The 24,618-nt window shown below is 34.9% G+C and overlaps 2 protein-coding genes across 5 annotated transcripts in view; one reads left to right on the top strand and one right to left on the bottom strand.

The window, feature by feature from the left end:
• LOC125683052 (syndetin-like) overlaps window positions 1–24,618 on the top strand; it is a 39,395-nt gene that overhangs the window by 6,560 nt on the left and 8,217 nt on the right. The window contains exons 10-21 of one of the 4 annotated variants that reach the window (XM_048923763.2): window positions 186–326; window positions 1,042–1,171; window positions 1,542–1,713; window positions 2,933–3,031; window positions 5,726–5,816; window positions 7,041–7,064; window positions 18,777–18,968; window positions 20,410–20,513; window positions 21,027–21,115; window positions 22,562–22,653; window positions 23,802–23,828; window positions 23,961–24,083. In XM_048923763.2, the coding sequence (XP_048779720.2) occupies window positions 186–326; window positions 1,042–1,171; window positions 1,542–1,713; window positions 2,933–3,031; window positions 5,726–5,816; window positions 7,041–7,064; window positions 18,777–18,968; window positions 20,410–20,513; window positions 21,027–21,115; window positions 22,562–22,653; window positions 23,802–23,828; window positions 23,961–24,083 (1,284 nt within the window). Of the gene's footprint in view, window positions 1–185; window positions 327–1,041; window positions 1,172–1,541; window positions 1,714–2,932; window positions 3,032–5,725; window positions 5,817–7,040; window positions 7,065–18,776; window positions 18,969–20,409; window positions 20,514–21,023; window positions 21,116–22,561; window positions 22,654–23,801; window positions 23,829–23,960; window positions 24,084–24,618 lie in introns of all 4 variants that reach the window. The other 3 variants (XM_048923762.2, XM_056142442.1, XM_048923764.2) reach the window with 3 other exon arrangements.
• On the bottom strand, window positions 7,217–13,398 carry LOC125683053 (uncharacterized). The gene is made up of 6 exons (XM_048923765.2): window positions 12,620–13,398; window positions 12,145–12,218; window positions 10,933–11,183; window positions 10,099–10,273; window positions 9,209–9,376; window positions 7,217–7,776 (listed from the first exon to the last, which is right to left on the bottom strand). The coding sequence occupies exons 2-6, from the start codon at window positions 12,209–12,211 to the stop codon at window positions 7,448–7,450; spliced, it is 990 nt and encodes a 329-aa protein (XP_048779722.2). The 5' UTR covers window positions 12,212–12,218; window positions 12,620–13,398; the 3' UTR covers window positions 7,217–7,447.

Raw genomic sequence — 24,618 nt, 5'->3', positions numbered from 1 at the left:
TGAATTTTGTATTGTCAGGTGGTTTCCTGAAATTATAGAATTTTTATAGTTTATAGTTTTATTATAGTTGTTACAGTTTGACAGCTATATTTATTAATTTACTCAAATGATGCGAACATATTGCATTCTTAAGAATTGCAATGCTTTCTACCTCACATTCATACTGCATATTTATTTCTTTGCAGACAGCCATGGACCAACTTCATATGCATTTCACGAGTGCCATTCATAACACAGCATTCCAGATTGTTTTAGGTTATGTGGAGCTGTGCTCCGGAACAGGGCGAGAAAATTTCCACAAACGACAGTACACAGATTTATGTAAGGTACAGGAAGTACGAATTTCAACTCGCACAAAAGACAGTACACAGATTTATGTAAGGTACAGGAAGTACGAATTTCAACTCGCACAAAAGACAGTACACAGATTTATGTAAGGTACAGGAAGTACGAATTTCAACTCGCACAAAAGACAGTACACAGATTTATGTAAGGTACAGGAAGTATGAATTTCAACTCGCACAAAAGACAGCACACAGATTTATGTACATGTAAGGTACAGGAAGTACGAATTTCAACTTCCACAAAAGACAGTACACAGATTTATGTAAGGTACAGGAAGTACGAATTTCAACTTCCACAAAAGACAGTACACAGATTTATGTAAGGTACAGGAGGTATAAAGTCCTGGCCTCTTTTTATGGAATACACAGTTATGTAGATAGGAAGAACCATTGGTAACATCAGCTGAAAGTAGTGTGATGGTTACAGCTATGTATACTATGTCTGGTCTGTAAAGTTAATGCTGATTATTTTTGCATTTGGAGTCTCTCACACAGACCTTTAAATTCAAAATCATTCCAGGGTCACCATTTCTCAGAACCAGTGACTCATAGAACTGGGGGGCTGACAAAATGCGTCATTTGGTTTTTGTCTGCTACTGCATTATATTGCAGAGTGTGGGAGTTTAGTAGTCTGTCTGCATGCACAAGTAATTGTTTTATGTAGTTTAGTGTTTAAAAGAAAGTTTGTTTTCTGCAGAATGTCACACAAGAAAGCTTTACACCATGTTTAATTGACCTGAGCAAAGCATTATGGGAGGTGATGAAGAGCTATCACAAGACGATGTGTTGGCATGAAGAACATGAAGAAGATTCAGAGGAAACAGAAGGTGATTCAAATTGGATTCATTCTGACTTAAAGTTTGTAAGAATTTTCTCAGTCAATGGACATGTTTGTAGTGAAAAGGAGTATATATACATATACTGTATAATGGGTATGCATATTTTCTGTGGGTGGAATTTCATGCGATCCGATCACCAAAAGATATTAAATTATATTCTGCGTTTTCAATTTCTGTGTTGCATTACACCGATTTATACCTATAAGTGTCGATATTTTTTACGATTGTAATTTTTGCGAATTTTTCATATCTGCAAATTCCACTAAAAAATGGACGACTGCAGGAGATACCCATGATATGGTATATTTAAAATAATATATACATGTTCTTCATGGAGACAGTTTATTTTGATTGACAGATGGCAAAGCACAGGCAGACTTCAACAAGCACTACATTAAACAAAAGTTGGAACATGGGTTGAGTCGAATTTGGCAAGATGTTCAGTCCAAAGTGAAGATGTTTGTTTTAGGCACAGATCTGTCTGGATTCAAACTGGAAGAATTCATCCGGGTTCTGGATCTAGTCAACAGGTTTGGATTCTGATCAGTAAAAATATTTATAGATTGATAATTACATTAAATAGATTTTTATGCCCCTAGAATCAAAGGCATAGTGGTGTTCCAATCATCAATTGTCTGCAAATTCTAAGTGCTTGATTGTGAAAATTTTATTCCAATCGGTTTTTAGATTTTGTTTTCCCAATGACTGTACTTTTTGAGGAATATTCCTGCCGTGACCTATCTATTAACCAAAAAGTTTTGTTTATTGTAATGGCAGTGCACATGAAAGCGAAAGTATCCATACCCGGGGAATAAAGCATGTTAGCATGGTCAGATAGACGTACTTTGATTCAGACATATAAACGAAGGACCATCCATCAAAGAGAATCTTGATACAAGCAAAGCCATGTGTGAATTACGGAGATAAAACTGCTCTCAAAGGCCACTGTTGTCTTTTACATTTTCAACCTCTTCTCCAGAGCCAAACTTGACAAAAAGCATCCTTGGGTGAAGGGCTTTCAAGTTTATTCAAATGAAGGGCCATGCCCCCTTCAAAGGGGAGAAAATTACAAAAATAGGGAAAGGTCATAGAAAATTACAAAAATAGGGATGGGTCATTTAAAAAAAAATCTTCTGAAGAACTACTGGGCCAGAAGAGCTGAAATTTCATGAAGGCTTCCTGACATAGTGCAGATTCAAGTTTGTTAAACTCATGACCCCCAGGGGTAGGATGGGGACAGTAGGGGATCAAAACTGTCAAAAATACACACATATGTATATAATATTATCTATTTATATAGATATGAAAATCTCTGGGCCAGGAAAGTACAAATTTACTTGAAAGATTTCTAACAAACTGCAGATTCAAGTTTGTTAAAATCATGACCCCTGGGGGTAGGATGAGGCCACAATAGGGGATCAAAAATTTTACATAAATATATAGGAAAAATCTTTTAAAAATTTCTTTTCAAGAACCATTAGGCCAAAGAAGTTTACATTTACATGAAATCTTCCTGACATAGTGCAGATTCAAGTTTGTAAAAATCATGGCCCCAAGGAGTAGGTTGGGGCCACAATAGGGATCGAGTTTTACATGCAAACATTTAGGGAAAATCTTGAAATATGGGCCAAGGTGACTCAGGTGAGCTATGTGGTCCATGAACCTCTTGTATCAAAGTGAATCCATGTACGACAAAGTTTGTTGTCTTATTTTTTTGCTGATATTAAATTTCTTCTGATTTTTTACTAGGATGATAGAGATCGGAGAAGAATTTTGTCGAAGCAAGTCAGAGGGTCTACAGGACTCACTGAAGCAACAGAGTCTCAACTACTTTAAAAATCACCACAGGTAACTATCACCAATATACTGTAATTTCTTTTGAATGTCGTCGTCATTATTAAATTCTAAATATAGTTAGGGTTCCGCCATTTAGAGGGTGCGCTGTAGTAATCACTCTGTTCATCAGTCCATCCGTCAGCACCGTCTATGCCATGTGATGACTTCAATTTCCTTAGGAAGATTTTCATAAATTTTATACATAATACTTGGATTAGGCAGAAAAAGGCCCCTTTCATTTTTCAGAATCATAGGCTTTGTCATTAGAGAGTTATAAGATTTCATTTTATTTTAATATTGATAAGTTGATAGCACTTTTCATGGCACACAATAATTTGAGAGTACTTGAGAAGATTTGTCTTAAAATTTAAAGAAGAGTCCTTTTCCATTTTCAAATTTATCAACTTTGTCATTATGAAGTTATGGGACTTGGAATTTCTTAATAGATAACAGCAAAGCAATAACTTGAGATTACAAAAGAAACTTTTCCTAAAGTTTATACATAATACTCCAATTGGACAGAGGAAGAGTCCATTTGATTTTCAGGTTTCTGTCCATCAGTCTGTCCATTCATCCATCAGCGGGTTTTATGGCACATGATATATTACGCTTCCTTGGGGAGATTTTCATCTATCCATCTGTCAGGCACTATGATGGGGTCCAATCTAATGTGTCAGTTTTCTAGATATTGAATTTTTATCCAATTAGTGTTTAGAACACCAAGTATTAGAGTGAGTTGTCTCCCTTTAGACTGTCACACTGTATACAGAGAGAGAGGGGGGAGGGGGTAGAGAGAGGGAGGGAGGGAGAGAGAGGGGGGAAGGAATTAAGAGAGAGAGAGAGGGAGGGAGGGAGAGAGAGAGGGGGAGGAAGTAGAGAGAGGAGAGAGAGAGACAGGGGGAGGGAGGTAGAGAGAGGTGTATATATGTACAATATATGGAGGATTCTTTCATATGCTTGCACTTAACAGCAGCCTACAACTCAATTTTGAAGTTACAACTGATAGACCTGTGACCCACTTTACCTTTGAACAGAACTTTGGACCATTAAGGACTTGATATGAATTGATTATATTACAAAAGACTAATTGTGTTTGTAGCACACAAATTTTCAATAGCATAACTTAGTACAGGAAACAGTGTGATATCATTAGCAGTTAATAAAATTTATTCCAGAAACTTAATCATTTAATGAATAAAATTATAGAAATAAATTGTTATTGGATTATAATATAACTTAGTGCAGATCATGCATAATATGTACAAAGAAAATTTTGTGTTCTGTAACATATGTATTAAATGTACTAACAAATATAAATATCTAGGAGTAATATTATCCTCCTGTGGTTCATTCAAGGAAGCAAAATCAGATCTATACAATAAAGCTCTTAAGGCCTCATTCAAACTTTATAAAGACATCAAATCTATCGATCCACCAATTAAAACATTTTTGCATCTTTTTGACCATATGGTAAAACCCATCGCCTTGTATGGCTGCGAGATATGGGGAACACTTTCAGCACACATGCTGGAAAAAGACAGAGATTTATATGATATCTTTAAAAATTGGGAGGTAGAAAACCTGAATATTAAGTTTTGTAAACATCTACTGGGTGCCGGTAAAAGAAGTACTAATATTGCAATAATCTCTGAATTGGGTAGATATCCTATGTTCTGCTCTATAATCCAAAGTATTTTACTATATTGGCATAGACTTGAGAATTGCCCAGAATCATCCCTGTGAACAGTGCTTATACAGAGAATGTCAATCTGAATTCATATAATATAAATTGTTGGTACAAAAACATTAGTTATTTTAGGAAAAAAGTGGGCATTTTGTTACCCAATTGTAAAAATCTCAAATTCTCATTTTTCAAAAAACAAATGAAGAATCAGGTACGGAAACAATTTTTACTTTACTGGTCAAAAAGACGTGAAGAGGGTCAGAAATCAGGAAAACTCACAACATATTTTTCGTATAAAGAAAACTTTACTATGGAAAGTTATATATTTTTAGAATCCCTAGAACTAAGAAAAACTCTTTGTAGATTTCGAATTAGTGCACATGACCTTCGAATTGAAAGAGGAAGATATGAATTTACAAAAACCAATTCTGGCCAGAAGATTTCTTTAGAAAGAAACAAAAGAATATGTGAATGATGTATCCTTAATTGTGTAGAAGATGAATTTCATTTCCTTACTGATTGTCCATTTGTCAAATTGAGTGAATATTTAGTGCAAACTTTCAGAAAAAGAAGTGATGCTTTAAAACTGCAAAAATCATTATAGCTTATTATTCATATGTTGGTATAATACTGATACTGTCCATTTACTTGTGTATACACATGATTAGCAATTCATATTATGTATGTACTCGTTTTCCCAACATGCTACATCCACATGTAGTTTGCAGTCTATGTAACCAGTAGTTAATGTTGTAAACTTTCTTTCTTTTTTGAAATTTCCTTCTTTATAAACTGTCTTGCTGTTATGCCCTCTGGGCCCAAAATTGGAATAAAACTTATCTTATCTTGTACAAAAATGTATTTTTACCAAAATATACTTTGCTATTATTAATAAATTCTTTCCTTGATTAATACAGATAAAACACATAAAATTTAAATCTCTTGTCAAGTACTTCTATGAAGATGGATTTCACTCTGAAAGAATCAATAACACATGCTTTCTGTTACAATGTTTCTAATAGATACAGAATGGAGGAGCTGCGAATGTTTCTGGAGAACGAGGGCTGGGAGATGTGTCCTGTCAAATCCTCCTTCTCATTTGTCCACTTACTGGTAAGTAAATCAAATACTGAATGCTGAATGTGTTCTATCATTGACAAATAGTCAAAAACATTTCTCAAGTTCTGACGAGTATCAAATGATATTCCACAGTATGTCTTTTTATCCAATGCTAATTTAGATAGTGGTAATCAATTGTAAAGTAATTAGAGTGTAAAAGCTTGAAACTTCCCATAAGAAAACTATGTGTACATTTATGTCATTGCAACAGCATGTTTAATAAGTAGAATTTTGTGAAATTCATGGTTCTTTGGTCAGGGGCTCAGCTCCCAGGGTATGGCTATATAAATCAAGTACATGTAGGGAAAATGTGTTTTATCTTTGAAAATCATCTTCACCCCTGAATTTCTCATAAACCAGCTAAGTTATAGACCGCACAAAGATCGGGAATAGTTAGTACATGCATATAAAAAGTATCTGTCTGGCTGTCCCTGTTTTGTCTTTCTATCCTACTTTTTGTCTGCAAGGGTCGTAACTTTGAGAAACATTAAAAGTTCACATTTAAAGTTTACTCATTACCAGATATATTTTCTGTATCACACCTGTGAAATATAGACATACATTTGTACATAACACAGAGATTGTCGATGACCACTTATTGTTTCATGATCTTGAACCAAGGTGGTTTGGCTAAGGTCAAAGTTACTGGTAGTTTAGTAGGAGACAGTGTCATATGATCTTGGATTAGATCAAGCAGCCAAAGTCAGCAGTAAAATAAAATGTTAAAAATATTTACTTTGTTATGGTGAGAATGCAGAACCTCATATTTGGCACATTGTTTGCTTATGACCAATCAGTGTGTTATGACCTTGCAAATTAATCATGGTCATTTGGCAAAGATCAAGTTTATTGATAAAAGAGTTAAAGAAATCATGTCCATACCATAACTTTGTTATGGAGAAACAAAAGAAATTAATAGATCTATCATTTTAGATCATGAATATCCAACAAAATGACAATTTCCGTATTCAGATGAAAGATCAACATGCATCACTTCTAATTGAGGTGTTTTCGTTGTTGTGTGATGCTCAGGTAACCATTAAGACCCATAGGCCTGTTAACGAAAAAAGAACCCACTATTTTTGTGTCATACTAAAATAAACACTTGTATGGTATATTCATTACACCAATAATGCAGGCCATAATATGCAATTTTCACAAGTGGCCCACAAATATAGATGAAAAACGTACATATACCTTTTTTCTTTGCATTGTCAGGGTAATAAATTGCCATTAAAACAGGTTTGAATGCATTTAGTTGCCAAACAAATAAACTCTTGCATGTCATATGGATGTTGATGCATAGCACATATATAAGTAAAAATCCAATTTATTTGAATGTCATGTAAGAACTGTACACCTTTTCTTCTTCAGAGAATAAAGAATGATATCTCTACTATAAAAAATCCTTTATTTCTTTTATTACACTCAATTTATCTATTTCCAAATCAACATGCATACAAATTTCACCATCGCAATCATGACAACATTTATGCTGATTATCTAACAGGTACTCAGGCTATATGCTTACATGTATACACTGGCTGGATGTCTGTCTGTATATGATAGTCTTCACATATTACAGCAGAAATTGATTAAGTCTAGCTAACGAAAACAACACTAAATTAATCTGAGTCTAACAAAGCTGAGTCAGCTCCAGGTGCTTTCAGGTCAACATTCACAAAGTCATTTCCGGTCTTCTGATCCACATTTTCTCCACTTTCCTCCACTTTCTCTTTCTTACTTTCATCCTCAACTGTAACTTGGTCCTCTGCTTCTTTGTCTGGTTCCACTTCCTTTTGAGTGGTGCCCTCCTCCAGGTCTATGACATCACCATCAGACACACCCATGCCCAGGGAATCACGACCAGGCTCGTTACGCTCCAGTAATTTCATTTCCTCTGCGTTTCCATCCCTTACTTCTGTAGTAACTTGTCTTTTGACACTTGAAGTAGCTAATGTAAGAATGTGCATTTATTTAAATGTACTATTATCTTTATATTGAATAATTTCTTAATATTTAGGAGTTAAGGCAATAACTAGCTATGATCAATCCAGACTTCAATACTCAAACATGGCACTGATATATGATATCACAATGAATATCAATATGTTTTTAAAATTAATTTTCGTAAATGATTGAAAATATTTACATCAATAAATAGAAATAATGGCTGTAATATACATGTATCATTACATGTAAATTGAATTGAACACTAAATGAAGTGATCCATTTCTCACTTTTCACAAAGTATTGGAAGCTTGACAGTGTTCAGCCTGGTTATGATTTCACCATGAATTTTTTTTAGGATAATTCATTTGATTCCAATTATTCTTAGTGCTACAGATAATGACAGATTTTTTAATGAGTGCATGGAGCACCGACATTTTTAAGGATTTCACCAATTACAAAGCCAATGCTTATACAAATAAGCTTCAATTTTGACAATGTTTGTGATAGAAGTCGCCCTTTTTACACAATTATATTGCAAGTTATTTAAAAGAGAGTAGAGATGCAACTTTTGATTGAGTGACCAAAAAATGATAATCCGTAATAATTTTGAAATTCTCAATATATTTTTGGTCCGATTTGAAATTTTTTTTAATGTTGTGCATATATTCACCTTGAAAAGACATGTAGGTGAATAAAGCATTGCAATTTTCCTAGAATATTGGATTTCAGCCATTCTAAGAACATGGAATTATTCGCTCATATAATTAACATGATTAAGTATACATTTCCAACTTCTTTTCCGAGATAAAGTGTATGGTAGATGCCTGAATGCTTCAATGCAGCAGCATATATCTAACATACCGGTAATTCTATATTAAATGGACTTAGGATTCTACAGTTTGATATAGGAAAATTCTTAATGATTGTAATTCATTAAAACTTAAATACAGTATACAATTATTTCATGCCTACTCGGGAAACAGTCAAAACTATTGTCCCGAGGTAGTGGCGAAGACCTGGGAAACTTGTCAGAGGCTGCAGGCCGAGGACAACAGTTTCCCAGGTCTTCACCACTACCGAGGGACAATAGTTTTGACTGTTTCCCTAGTAAGCATGAAATAATTGTTTTATTACCTAATCTGCTAATTGGGTAATAGTTTCTCACTGACTGGGAAACAGTTAGCCTTGTGACCAGGAAACAGTTCATCACATGATCAGGTAATAGTAGGTCATGCGATGAACTTTTTCACCCCTGCTCATTTTGTGTACCTTACTCTGTTGATTAAAGTTGGAAAACAGAAAAAAATAGGTAATATCAATTTATATAGTAGATTAGGTAATAACAGGGATTATGTGAAGGCAAGATGTGAGCATGAAAACATTAAAAGTCAGTATGTGTATTTCTGTTACATCTAGAGTCGTATTTCTCTTACCAGGCTCACGTTTCTTGTTGCCATAGGGATAGGCTTTGTAGTAGCAGTAGGTGATGAGGAGGAGGATCAGAAAGCAAATAGCGAGGCACACCCCGGTAACAGCTCCATACACTGTCGTCAGTAACCAGGCCCGTTCTAGCTCGTCCTTCTTATTTATAGCTAGGCTGTCTGCAAAGAGAACAATGTTGTTTCTGTGTCAACCCACAAATATAGACACAGTGAATATGCAACCTAGAAATGGCAGTTAATTAAACATGTACATTTGTAAAAGAAGGACTTGTTAACTCTGGTTCGTCTGTATAATGATGGTAGTAGAATTAATATTTTCTCTCCTAATTGGAAAGTGGGTCCATTATCCCTGCCATAATGGTGGTTAATCCATATGGCTAATTTCAAAAAATGAAAAAACTGCAAAACAGAAAATGATTTTGACTTGTAATTAAGGTAAATGTAACAAACAGCTATGTGGAGCCAAGTAACACCGTTTGTTTTGTACAATTTGAATTTCATTATCATGTCACTTTTGAATGTTCATTCCAAAAAGGTTTTTTGTTCAGTTTTAAATTTATTTTTTTTGAGACATTGCCCACAACCACCCTCAACTGTATACAGTAAAACACGTTTATAGCAAACCTCCAGGGCCAGCGGAAAACAATTCGTTATAACCAAACTTCATTATATCCAATAAAAATTTGGCTATTTCCCTCTCATAAGAATTTGTCTATTTCCCTCTCATAGGGGAATAAATCTTACTTCGCAATATGCATTAATTTGTTATGTGTTTGTAATAAGCAGGTTGTACTGTACTTTACAATGAGTTGTTTTTGGTAATTTTACACCCCCATTAGAGCCTGTCTTTTGATGTGAGTCAGGAGTTAGAACAGACTTACCTGCATCAGACAGTGCAATCTGTTCCACGCTGTTACTATCATTACAAGATGGACGAAGAAACAGTTGAAAGTCAAAATTGTGGCCGACAGAAGCTGGTTCTGATATGTTCATAAACAGCAAATAGCCATCAAAACACTTCCCATTTTTCAATTCTTGATATACTGGGCCTCGGTACTAAAAGCAGAATATACATGTATCATGAATGCATCAAAATTATCTAATTACCATGGTTACGTATCATGAATGGATCTGAACATGACTTCATTACTGTGATTTTATAAATAAACTGAAATTTCGAACTAAAAGTAACAATGTGGAGAAAAGTTGTGCATGACAAGGTGAAGATAACCAACACGCAGTAGATTTGAAGGACATGAGTTCACGTGGAGCTTTGCATAGGATACCCAAATAAATTGTTATAGAATTTTGTATGTTTTCATCTTACTAAAGTTATTATTCAATACATTCCTATGAAACCACCTTTATTACAAATCTTTACTAAAATTCAATGGAAGAACATTACCCAAAATTTAAAATCCTCTTTCTAATGGTGCATTTCATGTATTTTAAAATGACTAATTTTTACATTGTTCGATCAAATGAAAGAAGATCCCAACTAAACACAGCAAAATCCTACTTCATTTGATCCTTCCAAAATATTGGGTATCCTACGACCTTAACAATAATTAGACTATCCTGACACACATAGAATACAGTCTTTTGTGTTTACAATAGCTATATGTTCATGTGTGTATATTTTACATTTTCATCAAATTCTCAATAGAATTATTGGACCACATTTAGTATGTTTAGATTAATAAACACTGGAGTACCTCGGACTTTACATTGCTTGGAGAGGGTGTAAAATGGAATAGCAGCCCAGTATTGTCCAAAGTTCCTGCCCCCTGGATGCAGATCTCTCGTTTACATCGCCCGGAATTGTTAATCACTACTGTGACCTCGCAGAAACCACCAGGAAGGCGGCCCTTTGAAACTAGAGTGACATTTTCGGTGGACCGCGGAGCCAGCGTTACCCCCTCACCACATATATTGCTCTCCCCAGCTGTGGCTCCACTGATGTTGACTGAAAATAATTATTCTGAATAAGATCTGTAGAGTTTGTTATCCAGGACCTTTTTGTCTGTCATGATGATGCATCTAGTGAAAATGAAACTTCAATTAACCTTCAAGCAAACAAATTGACTGATATGTGTTGACAATTGATCATTTTGTTTGCATTCTCAGATTAACACAATGCTTCATCTTCCATAATCTTAATATTCCCAGAAATTGCAATGATTCTGCGACACTCCATACCCAATCTGTGGTTATATACTTTAGGACACAAAACAAATTATAAACGTGCACAAAGTTGTAAGCATACTACTCTTTTCATTTGATATATGACTGGTTTTATTTTATTCTTAAGTTGCATGATAATTAAGGTGCATCTCGGCATTGAAAGGAATGACATTCCTATATAATGATTGCCAGCAGTTTAGCTCCAGAGAATTCTGATTGATAGCAGAATTATGCAACTTCAGATAATTACCAGTCTGTGTGAAGGACATTGCATTTAAAGATACACATCTTCATCTGTTGAACACAACCAAAGCATTGTCTTTTTGCATAACTTGGCTTTAATGATTTTGAAACTTGTAGTAAATAGTAATTTTAAAAAGGTCCTTGTTTAGCATTGAACTGAATTTGGTCTTGTGTGTCAAACATATAAACTTCAATCTTTCTCATTTGTTTTTTCTTCAGAAGCATTACCATACACACCACGGGGAACATAATGAGTTTTTAATTTTTACTGCCCCCCCCCCCCCCCCCGCTTTTATTTATTTTTTATTTGGAGTTACCTCCCGTGCGATTCATATTGGATCGAAAATCTCAGAAATTTTATGGATTGTCTGGCATTTAGCCGGACCAACTTAGAGCTAACATCGAAAAGGTTAACGTAACTAGCCTAGTTCATCTCCTCTAAGTCGATAGTTTTTACACACACTTTCTCGCGAGCGTTCTCTGATGTTATTTATACTTACACATTCGCTGTGAAAACACGCACTGGAGTAAACAGATGAAGATAACCGCTAAATAAAATCCACCCATAGTGATGCTAAAAAAAGAAAAAGAAATATATTTTATGAGGAAAAATAAATAGGACATTTGTAGATAGCATAATTGTTTACACGTTATACATTATGTAATCCGAACAAATTAAGCAGAAGAAAGCCGACATTTATATATATATATATTGGTCAAGTTTTGGTACTAAATCCATACGCGATTTGGAAAATAACATGGATAGAATGTATTGATTTTGTCTACAATTTTCAGGGATTTTTTTCTGTGGTTTAATTGTACAAGTAACACGAAGCGAATTTATAAGGCGGATGTTGAACAGTGACGTACATGGAACATGATGAAAAGGTACCAAAGAGTTAGAGGAAGAACGATTGAATTAGAAGACCTTTACCTCTAAAATATATTTAATGAATTTTAAAAATTTATACATACTTTTTGAGACTCCCGACAGAAATCACGCCTAGCTCCCTTTTTCGACTGAAACTGGAAAAGTCGGCCGAGCGGAAGGTTCTCCTTACGAGACGGAAATACAAGCTCGTGAATCACACATGCAGTGCAAGCGGGGAAACTTGTGCACTTTGTAAATCATTAGCGATTGTATATTATAAAATCAGTGTTTCAGTATTGGAGATTAACACTGATCTACCACACATCGTTATTTTGCCGTACATCGCACTCTCTCTCTCTCTCTTTCTCTCTCCCTTTGGTTTAGGAGAATCGTTTGGCGTATATCGTAGATTTTTAGATCGATAGGAAAAGAATTTTGAACACAAAAATTTGACTGCTGTGCGATGTGGTTTCTTTGGTCACATTGTGAACATTGATTTAGGCCGGCAGTTACAAGGGCTGTATCTATTCTATATTCCGCGACACTCAAGAGAGGAGAAAAAATAAGAAAAAGACAGTTTGCGAGATTGTCGATAATAGTGAGATTACTTGTCTTCAAGACTATTAACCCATGAGGAATATAACGCGCTGTTTACCAGGCGATTTAATCACTTAGGAAGTATATAGGTGGAAACATCCCCCCTCTCTGCTAAAAACACGCATTGTTCTTCCAGCTGTACAGAGATAAAACATAATCAACCTTGGTATTCTTGTGAAAGTACACTGTAAACAAGTTGAGTTTTATCCACTCCTACATATGCAACTTTTCTTCGCGGTATTCAAACCCTGCCCTCCCTGCAAACGGATGTGTACTGTACATGTGTATCTCATGCTATCAGATAAATGGTTTAAATATGTTCATTCTCATCCATGTTATGGAACAAGTCCTTTTTTTAATAGACGTCCTTATCAGGATCGAGACCTGTTGAATTGATTCCTACAGTTTAGGCCTAATGTTATTTGGAGGGAAAATTGTAATGGACAAGCACGCTTGAAGCATTTAGGTTGATAATAACATGTGAGCCTTCAGGGTTATTTTGATTATGTCTCAAAGTCATTTTAAATTTTTGTGCTTCCGACATTAAAGGGAGGGGGTATTTGTCCGAAACTTTAACCTTGCTCATAACTTTTGAATAGTGAGGGATAGGGCTTTCATATTTATGCCCCCCCCTTCCCAAAAGGGGAGCATATTGTTTAACTCTGAATTCTTCTTCCTCTTCTTATTCTTCCGCTTCTCCTTCGAAGTTCATCAGGTCATAACTTTTTTGTCTTTTGACATAAGCCGTTGCTATTTGGTATGTGGGTATACCATGATAAGACAGTGTTTCGCGTCCCAATTTTTGATGACCTTTGACCTAGTGCAAAGGTCTATTAATAGAATTTTTTTTTTTTTGTCCGGACCTTAAATTTTTAGTCTTTTGACATACATGTATAAGCCTTTGATATTTGGTGTATGGGTATACCATGATAAGACAGTGTATTGCATGTCATTTTTGCTGACCTTGACCTTTTATGTAAAGTTCAAATAATAGAATTTTTGCAGCATTTTTTTTTTTTTTTTGGTCTGGACCATAACTTTTGTCTTTTGACATAGGCCTGTGATATTTGGTATGTTGGTAAGCTTAATTTACTGTGTCATATAATTACGTTGACAACACTGTTCCTTGTTTGAAGCACATATACATGTTGGGGAATGTGATGTACCGTAAGTCTTAATTTTCCACTTTAAAGATGATCCCTAAAAGATGTTTTAAAAAATTATGGAAAATGAAAGGGGAGACATCAATTCTAGTGAGCTAAAACAATTCTTCTTAGTTTATGTGCATTCCTTGAGACAACACCTTTCATTTGGTACAGAGTTTTTGACCTTGGGATTTGACCTACTTTTAAGAAAAGTTAAGCTAGGCAATATCTCCTGAACTATTTAAGATAGGGCTTTTATATAGTGTCTGACACGTCCCTCCTTCTGTCCTTCCGTCTGTCCTTCTTCACACTTTTTGTTTAGCTCAGTTTCAAATAAACTGTTCAAGATATTTTAATCAAACATTATATGCTGATACATATTGATGACATCTGTTCAACTGCATCAATATTTTTACACCTCCCGCAACAAGTTGGGGGGGGGGGGGGGGTATACTAGAATTGGGTTGTCCGTCTGTCTGTCCGTCCGTCTGTAGACGCAATGGTTTCCGGGCTCTAAAGCATTATCCCTTCCACCTACCGTCACCATATCATACATATGGACTACCCATGGGATGAAGATGTTCCCTATCGATTTTGGGGTCAAAAGGTCAAAGGTCAAGCGCACTGGACATCGAAGTAGCAATATGGTTTCCGGGCTCTAAAGCGTTATCCTTTCCACCTACAGTCACCATATCATACATATGGACTACCCATGGGATGAAGATGTTCCCTATCGATTTTGGGGTCAAAAGGTCAAAGGTCACGTGCACTGGACATCGAAGTAGCAATATGGTTCGGTTTGTCATGCCATTTGTTTTTTACACTCAGAAAAGAGGTAGTTTATACCTATTACCAACACCCTTTGGGAGATTGGGGTAAGTGGGGGATATTCTTAGTGAGCATTGCTCACAGTACCTCTTGTTTGACCTTGACATATCTGGTGTTTAGCTTAGTTTTCAAAGCAACTATTGACAAAATTTTTATGACAATTCTTGCACTGATACATATTAGTGATTGCTATTTAACTATTTATTGTTTTACCTTAGATTGATAAGGGAGAGTGTTTGAAAGGTTTTCTTTTTTTATTTATGTGTGATATGACTTGTAAACAACTGGTCTTTAAGTGCATTAAAGCTTTTAGAGTAAATAACAATAGAGCAGAATGTTTCAAAGGTTCTCTTTATTTTTGTATACATTTGTGATATTCCCTGTTGACCAGTCACACCCGCTGTGAGCCCTATATCTTGATCAGGTAAACAGAATTATCCGTAGTCAAAATTAGTGTGCCAAGAAGAGCCTAACAATCAGGGATCGAAATTAACTTTTTTCACTACTAGCAAATTTTAGCTAGTGGATTATTTTCCAACTAGCAAAATTGAGCTTTTACTGGCATTTTTCAATCGATTGCTGTATTACATGAATTTAAGAAAACAAGCATGTCTCTTTATCAAAATATAGGGAAAATCTTTAAAAATGTCCTTTAAAGTGCAATAATAAAAATAAGATTGCAAATTCTTTCATTTAAAAATTAATGAATTATCAGACAACATTCATGGTGAGAGTCATAGGGTACACTTGTGCGGTGTACTCGCTGTCCAGAGATCTACCACCTATTTACAACATCATGTGGATTGAAATCTTGAAGACTGTTTGCGCCAATTCAAACTATCTGTTCAAAACTTTTGGAAATTTCATCTAAAATATTCTAGTTGAAAAGAAAACCCCGCGAACTCTGAAGTGTTTGACTATAGAGTACAGAAGGACACCGTGTGAAACGGTGACACACTGTCATGTGTTGTTTCATGTAGACACAGACGAGATCAACATGCTTGCTATTTAAATCAGACGTCACTGAGACGCCCGAAGTGTGCTTAAAGTAGGCCATCTTCGACATCACTGACTGAGATGACCTTGGCCTTAGTTATTTATTCGATCCACGTTTACTTTTTCCATACTTGTATATTCATTCTGTAAAGCGTTTCTATGCACAAGACAGAATTATTGTAAACTTCAAAGTACAGCCAAATAAACCGAGGAAATCCGGGAAAAGATCGTGTGTTTTTTTCACTCGCAAAAAGTTGCGATCACTTGTGATTTTTACTCGCAATTTCAATTTTTAACTCGCATTTAGTGAGTACTTCCCCTTAATTTCGTTGCCTGACAATTTGTAATAAACTCGTCAGACAGCATTTGACCTAAAGATAGGTTGTATTGGCAAACTAGATTGCTATAACGACCATAGAATTTGCGAAATGCTGACTTTAAACAAAACTGTTAAAACCCTATAACATCAAATTGTTTGTAGCTTGCCTTGATTTAAAATCTGATCATATGTAGAACAAGCTCTTTTTGTATCAAATCAGTTGAGAGACATAAATACCATATGCAGGTTATTATGGAATATTGCTACATAAATATGGGAGTAGACAATAGAGATGCTGAAATCATCCCATTTGTCATCAAGTTGAGTTGTTAGTTTGCCGTTACAGTAATATTCATTTTCAATAAAATATCTGTGCAAAGCAGATGTTTTGAGTTAACAGGGATATATCAAATCGACATATGAATGAAAATGATTATTGGTAATAGATAAAATGTCGTCAAGATATCTTAAGTGTCAAGTTGAAAGCCACAGCAAGATATTTTTTCTTCTCATGTAGAATCTTTTGAATAAACTCTGCTACATACAAAAAATGTAAGAATATAAAAACAGACCTATGGTATGTTACAAATGCCCTGTTTTCACAGAGGTTGTGTCTGGCCACCATACTCTAGTTTAGCAATGTAGCATTATGTCATTGATTGTTGTGAATGTGATTTGGTCTTTGATCATTTTAATAAGGACTAAGTTTTGCCTATTAGGAAGAGCATTTTAATCAGGACCAAGTCTTGCATTAACATGAAGAAGACCCAGAGGTTTCTTCTACAAACAAAGACTTCTGGCAGCTACAGTAGAAATGTCTTATATTGCAATCATCAAGCATCTTTCAGTCTTGAGACGATTCATTACCTGTGAATATGCTGTTTGCACATATCAGAACAGAAATCTTCATCGCAATGAATTGTGATGAAATTAAAGGGTTCCTTAAATAAACCTCCATCATGACTGTAAGATTTTTTTGTGAATCAGCTGCCACTGATAATTATTTTACAAACCAAATTACCAGTTGTTGCCATGGTTTGTTGAATATGAAATGGAAGTTACATTGGAAGTGTGATTGTGTTTCCAGAGTTGGAGGAGAAGTGGAATGATTTTTTAGAATGTTCCCAGATTGGTTGTTTTCCTACAGAAAAGAGATGTTTTGAAAACAATTGCAGTTTCATTTCCACGTTATTTGTAGTTGTTTATCATTACTGAATTTAAAATTGATAATGAATCCTACTGATTGGTTAGTAATTTTCACAAGCCTGGGTTATAGATCTGTAGTTTGAGGTGATGCCAGTGATTTCATCATGTCTGTGACTTTGTATTACTGGAACTGGCACTGTGTTCTGGAAATAACAAGTCCGATATTGTTTCCATGGCATTAATGTCGACATCTGAATTTAGCACTAGACATCGCCTCAAGTATAACCTTAAACTACAAAGTACATATAGTTTGCATTATGATATATATTATGACATTGTATTTCATGTATGTTTGTATAACCAATTCGATAATATATGATATTGTCCGGCAATAAGTAGAACAAGGTCAGGAAATGACATCACTATAGCACTCTCACTTTTATCATCTGATTCAGACGTTTTACATTTTAAAAAACAAGTGATATTAAAATGTAACCAATTTAGGATGTTACAAACATATGATATGTTTACAGTGCAACAGCTTGTATTAAAGTGCAGCAAATTGCACTATAACGCTTATCAGTTGCATTTGCCAATAAATCTTGCATACTATTTCATAACAACAATAGGTTGTCAATATCTATTTGGAGATGGAGTTTTGGAACAATTTTATGTGGTGTCGCCACAAAAATTTCTTGATTGATGTGGATCTGGTCATTAAAATTTCATCAGTTCAGACATTATTGCATTTAGAGTGCGATTCTGGTATAGTAAACTCTATCAGGGATTTAGCGCTTCAGATTTTGTGAGATTTTAAACAATACTTATTCCTGTATTACACTAGATAACGATATATTTCTATTGAGGTGATACCAACCTCAGGTTCCTGTCAGGTTAGGATAATAGAATACTACTCTCATACAATAAAAAGGAACTGCCATGATATGCATGATATTGTATCTGTATAATTTAACTATCAAAAGTTTAAAAATAAATAGTAATACTGAATTTCAAAGAAATGAAGAAGAAAAACGAAACCCTGATATGATGCACTAATTTTTGAGTATTGTTCTGTTGTCTGTTCTATAATTCAGAATCTTTGCATTCATCCAATAAATGTTATATGAGATGGACATATTCTATGGATTGTAAAGTGCATTTATTGGTACTCTGTATGGTTAAGAGTTAACATTCAGTGCTTATTGTTCCTCATCTAATATCCTTCAACAGGAATTTCGCTTTATGAAATCATGGATGAAATCCCCGAACACATCACTAAATTCCAGCACCGCAGACGACTTATCAGAAGGTGGCGTACTGAACTCATCCAAGAGGCGGTACTTTGTGGAGGAGGCGGGGAAGAATCCATTCGATGAAAAGCCGGATGAAGACGAAAATGAAGACTTTTTCTCAGGGTCATGGGTAAAGATACACAATAAAAAAAATTGATGCATGTGGAAATATATCCTTCAGTGATTGGGAATAGTACACTGACATTGGAAACATCCTAAGATAATTACTGTAATTAACTTTCACATTTAAACTCGGGTGACCTATTGCAATCAGTTGTTGTCCGTCGTGGTGCGTTGGCCGTCATGCGTTAACAATTCAACATTTTCAACTTCTTGTTCATAACTACCAGTTCAATTCTTTTCAAATTTGGTATGAAGCATCTTTGGGACAAGGGGGACATAAATTGTAAATTTCAGGTCTCTTGGGGCCTTAGGGGTGGGGCTAAAATTGACCAATTTTCAAAAATCTTCTTCTCAAGAACCGCACATGTGTAAGAAAAACTAAATGCATGGTGATGGAGAGCAGGAAGGCTTTTACCAAAATTGTAAATTTCATGATCCCCGGGGTAGGGATTCTGAACCCAGGGCAGGGCCAAACTTGGTATATAGTGTTTATGTGTAAAACACATAACATCTTCTTGGAGAGCAGGAAGGCCTCTACCAAAATTGTAAATTTCATGATCCCCGGGGTAGGGGTTCTGACCCCAGGGTGGGGCCAAACTTGTTATATAGTGTTTATGTGTAAAACACATAAATAACATCTTCTTTAGTGCTGTTGATACTAAATTGAAACTAAATGGATAGAGCAGGTAGTCTTTTACCAAAATTGTAAATTTGATGATCCCCAGAGTAAGGATTCTGACCCCAGGGTGGGGCCAAACTTAGTATATATATTATTTATGTGTAAGTTTGCTGATACAGTATCAAATCTAAATGCATACTTAGGAATAGCAGAAAAGGATGTGCAAAAATGGTGAATTTCAATCAAAACCCAGGGTTATGATTTTAGGATGAGTCCAAATTAGTCATATCTTTTGATGTTTTAATGTTAATACACCTATTATTTAAAATCTTTCATCAGTGTATGCACTTTTGAAGGAAGTGAAATTTTAAGAACACATCTTGTTTTATACTGTTGCTGAACATTAGTATTTAGCTTAGATATTCAGAACAGGAAATTTTTTGTAGATTTCATAGCCCATGGGAGTAGTGATACTTTTTCATTAGTATTCTGGTGACCGATAAGGCCTGTGGGCCTCTTGTTACATAGAACATCTGCGTTTTCCAGTGGTGGAAGCGTAGAGCTTGCACTAATTTGTTGCCACATTTTGATGGAAAATTCTTGTTACAGAATCCAATTTTGTATGATGCATGAATTGAGATGGGGGCATGGCAAATCACAATACGATATTATTAACGTGACCTTCTAAACTGCATGAAATAAATTTTGGGTTTAATCAGTGTACACCATCAAAGATTAGATTTCTAATTACAGTATCATGCAAAAATCAATGTAATGTTACAAGACATTGTTTTCTATCCAACTACAACAAACTGTCCTTTCTCTACAGGATGATGAAGATAATGGAGATTTGAGTGACAGCGATTCGGATGTACCAGACGAATTGAAGCAAGATTATATTGATGAGTTGACAGGAGAGGGAAAATCAAATAGGTCAGAGAGAGAGAGAGAGAGGTGGAGGAGAGAGAGAGAGAAGGGAAAGAGAGGAGAGAGAGAGAGAGAGAGAAGGGAAAGAGAGAGAGATGGACCCAGTTGCACAAGGCTAATTAGATTTGCCTTAACTATTACATTTACAGTCTATTCCACTTATATTGCAGTCGCTTATATTGATCTATCTTTTATATTGTGATTAAAAATAAATCCTCAGTCACATTATTTATATACTTCCAACATTAGTTATATTGAACTTTCAGGTCGGTCCCCTGAATTTCCATGCATCTTTAGTAGACTGTATATGACATTGATTAGATGTTTGTGCATCTGGGACCTGTTTATTAATTATTGTTTTCTGAGATGAAGAGCGTGTGTTTCCTCTAACTGGTTTAGAAATTCTATATATAGACACAGCAGCAATATTGAAAAAAAGTAATTGATTTGTGTGTCGAAAGAATTGAAAATACACATTTCTTGATTTGTGTGTTTTATTTCTGAAAAAATATCTAGTAGGCAAATAAAGAGAAGAATATCAAGAGGTCGGAACGAGAAGTTTATTCCCATTGTAACCAACACAACACTGAATGTTATGAGAGTTATAGGTGAGTTCAAGTTAAGTAAAAAGTTAATGATGATAAGTCCAGGTTGATTACATGCTTAACAATGATAAGTCCAGGTTGATTATGTGCTTAACAATGATAAGTCCAGGTTGATAACATGCTTAACAATGATAAGTCCAGGTTGATTACATGCTTAACAATGATAAGTCCAGGTTGATTACATGCTTAACAATGATAGTCCAGGTTGATAACATGCTTAACAATGATAAGTCCAGGTTGATTACATGCTTAACAATGATAGTCCAGGTTGATTACATGCTTAACAATGATAAGTCCAGGTTGATTACATGCTTAACAATGATAGTCCAGGTTGATAACATGCTTAACAATGATAAGTCCAGGTTGATTACATGCTTAACAATGATAAGTCCAGGTTGATTACATGCTTAACAATGATAAGTCCAGGTTGATAACATGTTTAACAATGATAAGTCTAGGTTGATTACATGCTTAACAATGATAAGTCCAGGTTGATTACATGCTTAACAATGATAGTCCAGGTTGATTACATGCTTAACAATGATAAGTCCAGGTAGATTACGTGCTTAACAATGATAGTCCAGGTTGATAACATGCTTAACAATGATAAGTCCAGGTTGATTACATGCTTAACAATGATAGTCCAGGTTGATTACATGCTTAACAATGATAGTCCAGGTTGATTACATGCTTAACAATGATAAGTCCAGGTTGATTACATGCTTAACAATGATAAGTCCAGGTTGATAACATGTTTAACAATGATAAGTCTAGGTTGATTACATGCTTAACAATGATAAGTCCAGGTTGATTACATGCTTAACAATGATAGTCCAGGTTGATTACATGCTTAACAATGATAAGTCCAGGTTGATTACATGCTTAACAATGATAAGTCTAGGTTGATTACATTAATTAAGATATTACATTTGGCTGTGTGTTCTATTTAGCGCCTTTCACGGAAAGCAGCTGCCACAAAGTCAAGTACATCGCTAAATGTCTTGCATATGTATATTTCATAAAACACATTTTGAAAGTGCTAAATCAAATCTACGCTAATTTGTTGAAAAATCAGTTTTTGCCAAATATTGTACTGGCTAGATAAATTACATTTACAATAAGTCTAGATTAATCATATACTTAATGATGATAAGTCATAATCACATACTTAACGATGATCAGGTTAATCACATACTTAACAATGATGTGCCCAGGTTAATCACATATTTTACAAGAATAAGACGAGGTTAATAACATATCCAATGATGATACCATAGATTAAAACATTGAAATGTTCAAATACATTGTGAAATTCCCCAACTGACTTCATTAGCTGAGATGTACTTAATGATAGAGGATATCATCACACTGTGCCTTCGATAACTTCACAATGATAGAGGATATCATCACACTGTGCCTTCGATAACTTCACAAAACCATTTCTTTCAGGGAAATACATGCAGATGATGACAGTGCTGAAGCCCATCGCTTTTGATGTCATCCTTTGCATGTCTCAACTGTTTGACTACTACTTTTACACTGTAAGTGATAACTTGACTATTTGACTATTACTTTTACACTGTAAGTGATGACTGGACTATTTGACTATTACTTTTACACTGTAAGTGATGACTGGACTATTTGACTATTACTTTTACACTGTAAGTGATGACTCAACTGTTTGACTACTACTTTTACACTGTAAGTGATGACTCGACTATTTGACTATTACTTTTACACTGTAAATGATGACTAACTATTTGACTATTACTTTTACACTGTAAGTGATAACTCGACTGTTTGACTATTACTTTTACACTGTAAGTGATGACTCGACTGTTTGACTATTACTTTTACACTGTAAGTGATGACTGGACTGTTTGACTATTACTTTTACACTGTAAGTGACGACTCGACTGTTTGACTATCACTTTTACACTGTAAATGATGACTAACTATTTGACTATTACTTTTACACTGTAAGTGATGACTGGACTGTTTGACTATTACTTTTACACTGTAAGTGATGACTGGACTATTTGACTATTACTTTTACACTGTAAGTGATGACTTCACTATTTGACTATTACTTTTACACTGTAAGTGATGACTGGACTGTTTGACTATTACTTTTACACTGTAAGTGATGACTCGGCTATTTGACTATTACTTTTACACTGTAAGTGATGACTCAACTGTTTGACTATTACTTTTACACTGTAAGTGATAACTTGACTATTACTTTTACACTGTAAGTGATGACTGGACTGTTTGACTATTACTTTTACACTGTAAGTGATGACTGGACTATTTGACTATTACTTTTACACTGTAAGTGATGACTTGACTATTTGACTATTACTTTTACACTGTAAGTGATGACTGGACTGTTTGACTATTACTTTTACACTGTAGGTGATGATTTTACTGTTTGAATACTACTTTTACACTGTAAGTGATGACTCAATATTGTTTGACTACTTACTACTTTTACACTTTGTAAGTGACAATTCAGGATATTTGCAGTTAAATAAATCTGTCTTTTATCAATAAAACATCAAATTTGATGCCAGCTATTAATATAAAACCTGGAATTCTTATCTTCAATGCTGAATCAATGATATCATTCTAAAGCCCACAGCTTACAGCATTCGATGACTTATCTAAACAGTCTCCTTCATTGTTTTAGGTCTACTCCTTCTTTGGTGCTGATGCAGTAAGTTTGATATCAATAAAACAATTTGTCAGAGTCTTAAGAGATCATGTACCCATACCCAGTGAGTCAAAAATCAATAAAAAGATATTGTCTTGGCGATGACTGTAGTATTGGATTAATATCGTTTCTCAGGTGTTGATGCATGAGCGCTCAATCAACAACCGCCTCAGCATGGCTCTGCAGAGAATCCATTCCAATCTGATCGCAGAATCTCACGTACCTGGGGCCCCTCCTGTAGACCAGACTGACAATTTGGTAATTAGGTCAAGGTTAATCAGTAGCATTAGATATTGAGACATTTTGGTACAGCACAGAAGTGCATGTATTTCACGTTCAGATGACAGTAAGCGAATACATGTGCAACTAATCAGACCTATCAGACGTATATTACATGTATAAGCAGAGACATGCAACATGATACCAAAAACTATGAGAACAAAATGTATCATTCATGAGGATAAATCCTCTCTTTCAGTTTAATTATTAGGCCTAGAAGTATGTGTTTACAGATAAGTTTATTCCAATTTTGGGCCTAGAGGGTATAACAGCAGAGACAGTTTATAAAGAAAGACATTTCAGAAAAGATTACATTAACTACAACTAACTGTAGATGTAGCATATGGGGAAACATATACATGTATGATTCGCAAATCGGGTGTATACAGAAGTGGACAGTATCAGTGTTATACCGACATATCAATAATAAACTATAATGGACAATATCAGTATTATACCGACATATCAATAATAAACTATAATGGACATTATCAGTATTATACCGACATATCAA

The sequence above is a fragment of the Ostrea edulis genome, chromosome 6, assembly GCF_947568905.1.
Source record: "Ostrea edulis chromosome 6, xbOstEdul1.1, whole genome shotgun sequence".
Taxonomy (NCBI): Eukaryota; Metazoa; Mollusca; class Bivalvia; order Ostreida; family Ostreidae; genus Ostrea; species Ostrea edulis.
Note: the sequence above shows the minus strand (reverse complement) of the source record. Positions and strands in the feature narration are given on the sequence as shown.